This window comes from Labrus mixtus, chromosome 14, assembly GCF_963584025.1.
Source record: "Labrus mixtus chromosome 14, fLabMix1.1, whole genome shotgun sequence".
NCBI lineage: Eukaryota > Metazoa > Chordata > Actinopteri > Labriformes > Labridae > Labrus > Labrus mixtus.
In genome coordinates this window covers 8,172,015-8,185,226 of record NC_083625.1, presented here as the reverse complement: position 1 = coordinate 8,185,226, position 13,212 = coordinate 8,172,015, and the positions used below count along the sequence as shown (strand labels likewise).

General features: G+C 39.0%; 1 protein-coding gene across 3 annotated transcripts in view; it reads right to left on the bottom strand.

Annotated features, from left to right (window-relative positions):
* Positions 1–13,212, bottom strand: part of nrg2a (neuregulin 2a) — an 82,358-nt gene that overhangs the window by 41,240 nt on the left and 27,906 nt on the right. For all 3 annotated transcript variants that reach the window (XM_061054831.1, XM_061054833.1, XM_061054832.1), the window contains exons 2-3: positions 3,313–3,478; positions 1,620–1,738 (exon numbers count right to left, since the gene is read on the bottom strand). In XM_061054831.1, coding sequence (XP_060910814.1) covers positions 1,620–1,738; positions 3,313–3,478 — 285 coding nt within the window. The remainder of the gene's footprint in view (positions 1–1,619; positions 1,739–3,312; positions 3,479–13,212) is intronic.

The following is a 13,212-nucleotide window of genomic DNA, read 5'->3' as shown; positions in this document are numbered from 1 at the left end:
GCCATCAACATGATCATTACGCTGTAATTACTGTTTAACAGATTAATTTTTCATAAATGTTGGCTCTGTATGTCTAGGGTTGGATTCTTACGTCAATGACCCTTTAAATATTGCATGCTCATGAGTGAAAAGAAATATATCACTGCATGGGAATAAAGCCAAGTGTCATAACAAGCATACAGTATAAGTCACACGATCTGGCTATAAAACTCCACTGAAGCTTTTTAGATGTCAGGGAATAAAAAAAGAGGCAATATGCGGCCCCATTTAAATACAAGATGGATGACTTCTTTTCTGCACTATTGTTTCCTGGAGATCAAACTTGCATGTTGGAACTGCTGAGAATCTCTATGTTTTCAAACACAATGGGTCCTTTCTCTACATGTAAAGAGCTGCTACTCTAATAATGCAGCTCAGCTTAAGTCTGTGAACGGTAAACAATGGCACTAAAAGGTGGCTTTGACAAATATCAAGAGAGGGAAGGGGGGGAGTGATTAAAGAGCCTGAAAGTGAATACAAGGACACTGAGTGATGCCCAAACTCCAGTCCCTCCCTTTTCATTACCAAATTTACCTTTCATGACGGAGTGGGATGAGAGTTATGCCCTTTGTTTCAAGGTCAGCATGACCATGAGAGGATCTCCTCTGTGGAGTGCCACAAGGACCCCTCTCAGGCCCCATAATATTTCTGAATCCCTGATTTTTCAAAATCACTGAAAATAAAGTGAATATACAAAAGTATCCAAATGCATGCACATAGGATTTGATTTTTTTTTTTTTAAATCTGAGGGGACACTTTTCAACATCACAGACCCTCATCTCTACAGTATAAAAAAAAACTTGAGACATTTTGCAGATGAAACATCCAGGAGACCTCAGAAAAGTCACGCATCAAACACTTTCCTGACTAACGTGTGTCAGACAACCTGCCATGTTTCTCCCTGACAGTCAAGATCTGGATAACACCAGGCCCTTCCTCGATCTACACAAAGCTACACAGATTGTATCTGCACTAAGAGCTCCTCATAGTATTTTATACTGGCTCCATCCTCTCAGTCAGACAATAAGCTACCCACAGCAGACATAGACTCACTACCCGCACTGCTTTTGGAACAAACACAAACTCTCCACCCCAACAAATGGAAGCAGCTGCTATCAAAACTCTTTCATCTACCACAGTACTTTGCAAAACTCAGCAATGCTCGCACACCACAACTGAATGGGCTTGTTAGATTCTATCACACACTCTGAAGATGCTTTTTTCTTAAACTTTTACATTCTGTCGAGCTGTGTTGTACATTTTATGCTCTATAGTGGCGGTCAAAGTAGATGTGCATTGTAGTTTTGTGGGATTTTACATTGCAAACAAACTGAAATGAATGAAAGCTGTAAGATATCATCATACAGTTAAAGTCTCTGTAGAGCACATTGTACTGTTTTGCTGAGTCATGGGCTGCGTCCACACGTGGGGACGGTAGTTTTTCGTGCATGTTACTATAGTTACATGTCTGTTTGGGAAAGCTCCTTTTGATCACTTATTTGGCAAAATAATAATCATATCAAACACAACAATGTGCATCTGTGTGCCACTTCACTTGTTGCTCAGGGGTTGGTACTCACAGCTTTGGACGTTTACAGTGCCGGTGGAGTTGTCTCTTCCCAGGTGGTTCTCCACCACACATGTGTAATTCCCAGAATCCTCCAGTTTTGCTCTGCTGATCTGGAGTCTGGAGTTTTTCCTGTGGGAGACAACACTTGCACAGCTGAGTCAGGGGAATGAGGGCAGGGAGGAAATAGCATGGAAACGCAACAAGTGGAAACATGGGGGACATAGAGGCAGTCAACAGGGCGAGCAGCAGCATGGCAACGTCTCTGTGCTTTGATACGGATACACAATCACTAAACCTGAGGCCAAATTTGAGAAGGAAAACCCGCTTACCAAAAGAAAAGCACAGGACCAGCAGCTACTAAACATACTGTGTCATTAAAGGTATTAATTTTAAAGCCCCATCTTGTGCCAATATCCTTCATCAGTAGGTTTCACAACTACAATGTCTACTTTTCTCCTCAAATTACCCAACAACCTACATTGTTCAAATCCTCGCTTTAGTCATTTGCTTTAATTTCGTCATTATAAGCCAATGTAACTAAGAGAGTTCAAACAAGTTCAACTTTAACTCTTATGAACTTACAATTATATTAAGTGTGTGGTGTCTTTAGAGAGTGAAGTCTAATGAGCGACAATAACTGGGCGAATGAAGCATAGACATAGAAGTTTAAACCAGGAGAAGAACGCTGTGCATCTGAGCAGTTTTTATCAAACTAAGTCTTAGAATGCGTCCATGTTCTTATAATGCATGCACATAACCGGATAAAACAAGGTAAGGTACAATGATGTTTTTGACATCCTAAACAGTAGCCCAATATGAGAAAACCATCTAGAAACTAAGCATCAATGTCCAGAAAAAACTGTAGTAAAAAAAACTAAGAGTGGATCTGCTTGACTGCCTCTAAATGTAGCTGCTTACTTTAATGAGCAAGTGCCACTGGCATAAATGTAGAATATATATATATATATATATACTTGGTTTAATATAAATCTTTACAATACATTTCAATAACGATAAAGTCTTCAAAATCAAAAATTGGTTGAATAACATTCACAGCGATCCTTCTTAGCGTTTTTACAGTATTGTAATAAACAAAAATAAACAAAAAAATAAAAAAGAACATGGGCTGCCTTTCTATACAACAGAGATACATGAATATGTACCGGTGTTTGTAACTTAAACACATTGGAACAATAGAAGGGCATTCAGGAGAAATGTATGACTCGCACCATTCCCACCTTTCCTCAAAATTATTTGTCTGAAGCTCCAGTGGGAAAATGATGTGTTCCATATATCATACAGGACATTGTACCATTCTTCCACAGATGGCATGAATGGCTTATGCCATTTTTTTGTTAATACCGAATTCTTGGCAGCTTTACTCATCATTCCGAAAAACTGTTCAGTCACGTTCTTTCTGGATTAGAGTATGACTCCAAGGAAAAGGTGGATCCAGTTACAAAGACACATTCCTTCTGAGGGCATTTGTTAATTCTTTGCACGAAAAGTGTGAATGTGAGTTCAGGCCTAGAATTCATGTTTTCATTCAATTTCAACCTCGTGATTTAGATTTGACAGAAAAACTGCGTTAGCACAGTCTGCTAATAATAGCCACCTTGCTCCGACTTCAGAGTGCCTCCTTCTCTTTTCATGTTACGCTGCGAGTGTTACAGGTTTACAGGACATGGTTGACTTGTACTCACTGGCCGTTCCTTATTTTGACTTTTCTGCTTTTCTTCAGCTCGTTGCCATCTTTGAACCACGTGTAGGTGGGGAAAGGGTTCCCTGTGGCCTCGCACTTCACTATGAGCTTGGTCCCCTCATCCACTATTATTGGATTCTTCATCGGCTTTAACTTTGGAGCCGCAACTGAAAAAGAGAGGCAGAGAAAAACTCAGTGTTATTAACCCCTTTAGACATAAACTGTAATTATGATTTCATTTGCACAGCTTGTTTAGGAGTGGGTTACGGTGTTTGGGGAGAAACAGAGAGACAAAGAAGGAGGGAAAGACAACAAAGGAGCCAATCATCAACATCTAGTTAGATTGAGCCAACAAGCTCCCTCATGTGACCAACAGATGTTGTCACTAGAGACATTATAAACTCTGCATCTGACTAATAAACAGGCTGAATTTCACTCTGGTTTTCATGCTATAAAAACACCTGAAGCGATATTTAGCAAACATCTACCAGCTCAAGAAGAGAATCTGCAAGCACAAAATCTCAATTAACTGCAGCCGGTACACAAGAACGACCGCAAAGATTTTGACAAGAAAATGACTAGTTTGTCGTAATGCCAGCATCAAAAAGAGCTCTTAACATTTGCAGTACTTTTAAAAAAAAAATTGAATACCTGATGTCACCTTTTAAATAAAGTTATTTCATTCTATGTGATGATTGGAGGAAACACTTTCAGTTTCTCTGTGTTCTCGTTTAGTTAAGATAGTTATTTGCAACAGTGAAAACAAAAATGAAACATGAAAAATGATCTTTGCCAAATGCACAACACACACACACACACACACACACACACACACACACACACACACACACACATACACACACACACACACACACTTGCCAGCTGACAGCTGCACACATGTTTAGGAGAGGACTCATCCAGTGAGTGAGAGAGAAGGGGTGAACAAGGGTCAATCAGGAGATGTCCAAGATGCCCCCCCCCCCCCCCCCCCCCCCCCCCCATCCCCCCAACACCCCCCAGTCTCTCTCCCTCTCCCCCTTTGTAACAATTACGATTTCATGCAAACTCTAAACAGAGCAGTGGGATAAATTACAACTGTTTGCGATGCATCACCTCAGAAGGGTGACACCAGAATGAAGACAAACAAAGCATGACAAGAGAAGTGAAGTGCACATAATGACTTCAATTAAATGTGAAAATGGAGGTGCACCAAATTTATCCCCCTGTCGTCCTCTTTTTGGAGAGACTGTCCTACTTCACTGACCCACTAAAGGCGACACGTCTGTATGGGAAGAAAAAAAAAAAAATTAATGATGCTGCACTTTTTCTTATCTTTGTGGATTAAAGTCAAAGCATTGGATGAGTTTAGAGAGAAGCCTCTAATTTTGGGCTAATACAGTATTTAAAACTTCCAATTTGTAGACGATGATGTGAAGTGTTTTACTGTATGTGTTTAAAAACAGATACCGTAAAACTTCTAATAATGGTTCAGACAAAGCACTATTTCGAAGTCGCTTTGGAAGGCAGTGTACAAACTGGCTTCACGGCCTGTACGCACACAAACATCATTCTGTCTCTTTTGGACACATTTTGAAGATCAAATTTTATTTTTTTGTGTGTCTTGCTACTTTTACTCCTTACTTATGATCAGCAAACTGTTTCACCACTAAAGACATCTGATTGAGGCCCGCTTTTATTTTTTTTGTTATTGTTTTAAAATTTGCATCAACACCAGGCTAGTAAAAGGGATGGGGCCTTAAATTGAGATTATTTGAAGTTTTACGTCATGTAAGGTACTACAAAACAGCGACCATGATGATCTCGGTCATTGTTTTGAGGGGATCTTTGCATCAATTCTGCAGAGGTGAAAATCATTTACCACTGATCATACCTCAGTTAAATGTATTTGTTACTTACACAATCATTCAAACACAAAATGCACTTTTTTATTCTACATGTCCCTGGATATCAAGGAGGGCTTCTTTAATAGATCCGACTGGCTCTGTCAAATCCGATCACTTTTTTCATTTCAATCTTTATCTTATTTTATATACTTTATTAATCCCAAAGGCGAAATTATTACTTTTCACTTTGTTATCGTGAGACATGCTGCTCACACATTTAGGCCACAAATGAGCCCAGACAGGACCCATAGACGTGTATGTTTTATGGAAAGCTGTCAGAGTGAGGGGGCTACATAGGGACTGGTGCACTTGGGGGTTCAATGCCTCGCTTAAGGTCACCTCCACAGTGCTCAGGAAGTGTCCTACCTCTTTAGCAACCACATCCAATTCAAAACTTGTTACTGGGACATGAACCAGCGACCCTCAGGTTTCCAACCCAAAGTCTGAGCTACTGACGCTCTTTCCACCACATCTCCTTAAAGAAAGCGGAGGTTAAAAACCGAAGTTCTCTGTGGTGTAAGTGATTAAGTATTTGTCATATTGTAGTGTTGATGATAATTATGTTGATATACTTTGACAAAATGAGACCAGGTATTCTGTACATAATGGATGAGAGCAGATGCCTGTTAATGTGGATGTTACAATATTATTTGATCAGAAAAGTACTTTGGGAGGAATCACTGAGAGCGCTTAAAACCTCTGATTTTAATTAAAATATGTATGCACTGTTAAAAAAATTCTGAAGATCGTTTCTGCTTTTACCAGATATGACAGCTGACGTGAGACAGGAAAAACGTGGGGGAAAAAGTTAGGTATGACCTGCGACGGGGTCTGTAGCCTCTGTACATGGGTGTTCCTGCTCTACCAAAGAGCCTTATAAAAGATCTGTCTTGAACTCTCCTTTTGGGTCCATTTTGCAGCCCTGTGAACGTCTTTCCTTTTCTGCGTCTTGTCCAGTCGATGTCTGTGTAGCATTTCCAAATGAACAAATCTTTTGCGCCTGCTTTAAACTGTCACTGAAAACGTTAAGGCATGTATGTAGGACTCTTTATATCTTCAAGCTGTGTATCACTGGCAAAATAACCACAGAAATTGTTAAACTCTTTGTAGATGGTCGTGATTGTTTTTGTTAGTTATATAGAGGCACCTGTTTTGAATCAAGTCTCATAAACTTTTGAAAACTTCTCACAGTACGTGTTAGTGCAGATATTCGTTGCTTAAGGGGCACTAATGATCAGTTTTCATACCCTTCACATTAAAAGCAGGCAGGATTATTCAAAGACAAGGAATCCAAAATCTATTAAAAGAGACTTGTCAGTCTGATTTTGTGCTGCAATAACAAAACAGTAAAATGTCAAATTTGAAATAGCTCACAAGCATCACAGATCAGTGGAAAAGTGAAACTATTCTTAGTTCAATAGCAGCTATTTGTTACTAAAATGGTTCTGTTTCTGGAGAGACAGTAGGCTTTTATCTGTGAGCGGCTTCCTGTTGGAAAATGTGAGTGATGATATTCATGGCACTGGAAAAAGTAAAGACAAAGATTCAAACATGAGGCAGATGTGCCTTTGTACTGTGATGCTTAGGAACCCTAATGAGCTTATTCTCACGATGGTTTTCTTTTTTTGGTTGTGCTGCAAATGCTCAGGCAGTTAGTTCAAGATTTGATTGTCCCAAAAGGGTTTAGGACAATAAAAGCCTCATTTAGGCAGCAAGAAATAAATGTGTTTTTCTTCTGAAAGTCATAACATTATATAAGATGAACATATACTGTATATCGGCATTTACAATCAGCTCTGAGAGTGGGGTGAGTTTATCGATAGCCTCCAGCAGGGCCATGCACTGAACATGAGACTCCTGATGCTCCAGATGTTCTTCATTAAACATTTCTATTATTTAGCAAATGTAATGGACTGTATGGGACTTGATGTTAAATAAAGATTAGAACGCAGAATGTCTTATGGTTGACTGATCCCCCTAATTTTCACGTTACGCTGGCTAATGGAAAATTAACAACATTGTATCTGTTGTACTGTAGAGAGAGATTATTCAACTAACATGTGAACATGGGTAATTCTGTATAAGTAGCTTCATCAGATAGTTCCACAAAATGTTCTGAACTTAAAATGTAGCTTGGCGAGAAAAAACTCTGATGACTGGATATTGCTGTATCTGGTGACTTATAAAACAAACAAAAGCCGTATTTCTGCATCTGTGCATGATTTCCAAACAAACTCAGCTCTGCTACATCAGTCCAGCACACTGCCTGAGGAAAGGCCTGTCAGTCATAATCAGAGAGCAGAAGAAATGGAGTTGCAACATAAAGAAAAATGCTTCATACTGCCTGGACACAGGTTTGTCCTTGCCAAGCAAATTAAACAAACTTTGCCCTGGCCTGGAAAGTTGCAGAAACACATAGCTGCACTTCTCATCAGCTCGGAGAGCCAGATGTGTGAGAGGATCTGCTCCATCTACAGGATGCAGTTCTGATGAAGACATAGGCCATCAGAGGTTCCAGCATCTACATACAGATGTTTAACATTATGATGCACAGAGATTAGCCCTTCAAGTCTGTATTAGGTAATTTGTGTCTTTTCAGTTCATTATCTGTGTAATGTTAAATAATTTATTGTGTGGCCTCTATTTAAAAATGCAAAAAGAACAAACTGTCAGCTTAATATGTGATCCTTGTCCTTTTTTTTTTCAACCACAATCCATGTTTTCCAACATGTTGTATAAAGAATCTTAATTAATAGAAATAAAATAACTCTTGGTGACAAATGGTTATCTCCTTTTCCATTACAGCAGTGGAAAAAAGTGTCCAGCAGCGATGATAAAGCCTAGCCCCAACAACAGCCTGATTCTCTCCGTTTGAAGCCGAGGGGCAGCTGCAGACATGGACTATAAAAAACAAATTTGAGAATAGAAGCCTAACTGGCGTGTCAACAGCTCATGCCTTGGGTAACAGTTGGAAACCTTGGTCCGGAGAGGTTCAAAAACAAAGTCTTGATGAATTAACAATGCTTTGCTCCTATTATTGAGTTAACATTTTCTGTTTTACTTCCAGGAGCTTAGAAAAGGAATCTGAGGCATGCCTTTGTGTTTCCCCTTCTAGACAAAGTATCCCTGATTACTCTGGTGTTATGTCACTTCACTGCACGTTGTCAAAAGACAAATTACATGGTGAGACAGCCAGAGAAATGGGTTCTGCATGTGGGAATGGTCTGCACACTAGTCACTGTAACACAACATCTGTTCAAAGAGATCATTTCAACAGCCTCCCACCACAACCCAAACACTTTCACCCAACAGTTATCTGCTTGCATTGTTTATATAGAAGGCGAAATGCGCAGAGTTCCTCGTACTTCAGTCTTTCAAAAAATGTATACCTTAGGTTTAATGTTTTTTTAATGAAGATGTCCAACACTGAATACTTTGTTGAGTTGGTCAACTTTTGACCAACATCCAGTTTTGATCTATAAGATGTTCCACCAATAGGACATGACTTTATGGATAGAGGTACATGACTACTGCAAATTTATCTTTGCTTTAAGTCTTTAAGCATTACCCAAGGTTTCTGCACAGACTACATAGCCAGCATATAAAAATATATGTAGTCAACAAAGTAAACCCAATGCATGGACTCCTTTTCTTTCTCCAAATGTGAATTAAAAAACCTAATGCCAATGTTTCAATAGTTTAGAGATTGTCGACTTGTAAAAAAAAAAAAAAAAAAAAAAGTGATGTCCTTTGCATGAAAGTTCAAAGGAAATCAAATCTGCACAGATATGTTTTCCAAAAACAGCTGTGTGCCAAACCCCTGAGAACTGAAGAACTCTGTGGAAAGAGTCGAAGAACCATCATGAAGACAGTTTCACAGTTTATACAGTAACTGATGCAAAAAATGTCTATGTTTGTTTTTTGGATAAAAAAGAAAAATCTAAATTACTTAGGGGACTAGGAACTCTAGGGGACTCCGAAAACTGTCCAAATGTAGCACTATTTATTTAACACATCTAAACGGTGTCCAAAACCGTATTGCAATGAAGCCTATTTAATTGCTGAAACAGTTAATCACACTATTCAATAATTAAATGGACTATCGGCTCTTTTAAACACTAAACTTTGCGGCGTGTATGTAAACAATGTCAAATTGGCTTGCAGAGTGTGGCTAACGTAACCAGCGCTACCAGCCTTCTGCCCTTACTGGTTAATGTTCACATGCCTTTGCTGTGGATACACATTAGTCCAGTCAGGTGGTATATGCCAGTTCAACCTGGTTTGCGACATGCCATCTGCGCACTGTGCTGGTTTACATCCGGACTGTAGAGCCGGGAGAGACAGCTAATTAACTGGAGCTACAAACCCTGTAAGCGGTGGGCGCCTGCGTTACAGTGCATACACAACATTAACCGGCATTCTGGGCCAACATTCATTATAATATTCCAAATGAGTTTCACTAATGATAATATTTGTTGCTGACTAGTGAGGGGGAAAATGTTCAATCGTTTATTCGGGTAATCGCAAACTTCCCTAGATTAAACTATAAAATATAATCTTGAGATTCAGGGGTTGTTTAATATAAGCGGCATTAAAAATTCCAAATGATAAACCCCTGCTGCTTTTTGATAACATCCATGGATACATAAGGTGACTGCACTTGCTACGTATCTGGAAAACAGCACACAGTAAACTACAAAAAGAGTATCCACCCACTTGACACATTCATGATTTTGAGATATTTGTAGGATTTAAATGTATGTTCTTGGCCCCAACTTTGCAAAAAATAGTCCATGTAGTGTGTATATGTGAAATAGCTAATGTGAAAAAAAAGATAAAACAAGATGGATAATTATCTTTGCATACATGCAGCTTTATGCTAAAATCACCAGTATGAAGAAGAAACAGTTATCTCTCCAAAAGCTACAGATTTCAAGCTTACAAATGTAGACATTTATTCACAACATTTCAGCTTCACAGATGCCCAAGACACACTTAGGCATCTACATGAAAAGCAACAGGTTTTCATCTAACTGTAACCTTTAACTCTTCTTAGCAATATTGATAGCTAAAAGGACTGATTGTTCTGAAGCAGATGGGACAGGAAAGTCTTTGTTGGGCAGTGGATGGATTAAATAATACAGGACTCTCATTCAAACATCAGCCGAAGCACCCCGCTTCAGTTCAACCACTTTTTCAGCTTCAGTCACTGACACATAACCAATAATGTTATAGCAATATTAATTCAAAGGGCTCTGAGAAAGGCTTAATACAGCTGTGTATATTGACATATATTTTCAGGAGTATTTTTCAATTTCTGTATATTTTACTCAAATTCTTGTTATCTCAACAACCTCCACTCCAGTTTATGTCACTGTTCCACTTGTCGGCTACAAAAGAAACTTCAGAATCACGTTGGCAGGGGAAATAAAAACTGCTCCTTCACCATTTTTAACAGCAACATATGGCACACTCTAGTATTGCTACTAAAACAGAGTAAAGATTTAGATAATACAATGCTGTTTGCAGCTTTGCCAAATTAAAATACACCATGCTATGATGATAAAATAACAACCTTAAAACTACGCTGAAGAGTAAAAACATCAAAATTCCCCATACCTCAGCTCATGCACAGAAGATGACAGAATTAGTTTGGACTCTTAATTTGGAAAGCTTTGCACGTTTGGCGCGGTGGAACCATATGTCAACTTCAGGACTGCTGTCTACACTTTGTCACCACACGACAAATAGCAGTGACCAGGATTAACAAAGACGCCAAGAAAAAGACGTTAAAGTGTCGCTTTGCTCTGCAGAAATCGTGGCCCAGAAGAGGAAGGGGTGGACATAAGGAGCCGCTGAATTGTAAATTACAATTACTTCACAATATCTCCGGTTAGTGAGAAGTAATTTCACACGTTTCGCAGACTAGAGCAAAACTATAGAGCTGTGCTTGTTGGCCTTTTCATTTTAGTTCTTCAGTGAAACAATAAGAGCATTTAATGTTTTATTTTTATGTCATGGCAGCGACATTTAAGTTTAGTGTAATTTAGTTTAGTTAGTTTCATTTTCATGTGATCGTGTCATGGCATCTTTCTATTCAGTGTGTTCCAAATGAAATATTGGTCTTATTAATTGGAATGGAAATATTAGGCAGTCTCTGTATTACTTTTCTTCTTTGCGATTATGACTGATGTGTCTCAAGTTGTGGACGGAGTTTTCTTCTTTAATTATAAACTTAACTTATCATAGATGTTAAAAACCAGCTAAAGCATGTCGTACTCGTATTCTATCCTAATTTCACTATCTGGTGACTTTTGTGTTTTTCAATGAATGTCCCAACTGTGCTTGAAAAAAAAAAAAAAAAAGAAAAAGCTGAATGGAAAACAGCATGAGAATGCGTTCTTTCCATGTACAGTAATTCACCTTTCAGCTGCTGCTACATGATGAACACATGACAATTTAATCCTAAAAGTTACACAAGTTATATGACCAGTTGCACTAACTTATTTACAGCTAAGCTCTCAGTACTGCTAATTTAACCATCAGTGAAATGACAGTCAGTAATGTGAAAGGGGTCGTTAACACAAGTGAAATCCACAGCCTGTAGATCACCAGGGTTTGGTCCTTCTGACTCTCACTGACTCCCAAGTCCCCCCCCCCCCCCCCCCCCCCCCCCCCCCCCACCTGGAACATATCCAGGTGAGAGAGACGTAGGTAGAGCATATCTGGGTAAAACCTGTCAAATACTGTATTCCACACCAACAGCTGAATTAAAATGGGATGCTATGTTTTTCTGTTTTTGCTAAAAGTGCATCACTCTTCAGAGAAATGCAATTGGGTTATCTGACCTCCTCTGAACCATTAGTCAGCAGATGTTTATATCAGGTATGAGTATCTACTTAATAAGTTATTTATGTGATGATGATGTCATGATGTGAAGGGCACTTGTAAAGCAGTTGCTAGGTGCTAAAAACACTTGCATGCAATTGTTGTTCAGACATAAAATGGTTATTGAATATTAAAGATATTGAATGTTCAGAATGTTGACTTGTTAGTGCTTTAACATGAATATATATATAGTTCCTGGATAAGGTGACTGGACTCACTACACGTCTGGGACAAAGCACAAAGTAAACTACAATAGAGCATTCACTGACTCGTAGAGTTTTGATTGTGGACAGACTCATTCACAAAGAAAGCCACAGGGGCAATGAGAAGAATGATTGGTGTCATTTTATATCTTCCAATGTATTTTCTGTCATTTCTTGCAAAGACGTTTTGTGGTAAAGTAGATTAATATGAAACTGAGAAGGGCACCGGAAATTTAAAAAAAAATTAAGTGCACTCACAACGTCACACAAAAACTCTTTGGCTAACCTTCAGTCTCAAGTTACATCACTTAATTCGTCATAATTTGTCTGGAGACATTTACTTTGAGAACGACCGTTTAAAACACTTGTTTTTGCTACCCTTTAGCGGTTTTGGCTACCCTCGTTTTCAGACCGTCACGTACAGTAAAAAAGGGTTTCTCTATGCATAAGGTAGAGGCATTTTAATGCTTGAAGTTTAGTGTTCCTGCTCCCAGTTGTTGTTTGTACCAGCACATTGAAAAGCAATTTTGTAAGAGCAATAATGTGAAGCAAGATCACACCTGAAGCTGAGGTTCGTCTGAGGCTCCACCAACACCTCCTCCTCCTCCTGCGACTACTGGTCTCTATTTTGCGCCGAATAACTTAAGCAGCTCTATTTCAATTATAAAGGTGTGGTAGGTGTTAGTGCATGACACAAAGCATCTGGCACAAAATGAAGGAGCACAGTTTTTACTTCCGAAGCTTATGATTACCAAACTCACTACGCACGCGAATCCAGGCACACAGAGCGAACTTGTTGTGTTTTGTCTTGACACATGATGAGATGGGTGGTATAAGTTTGTGAATGATAATGTCATCACCAGCATTTTATGTAGGTCAGGGTGACTGTACAGGGATTTCTAACTT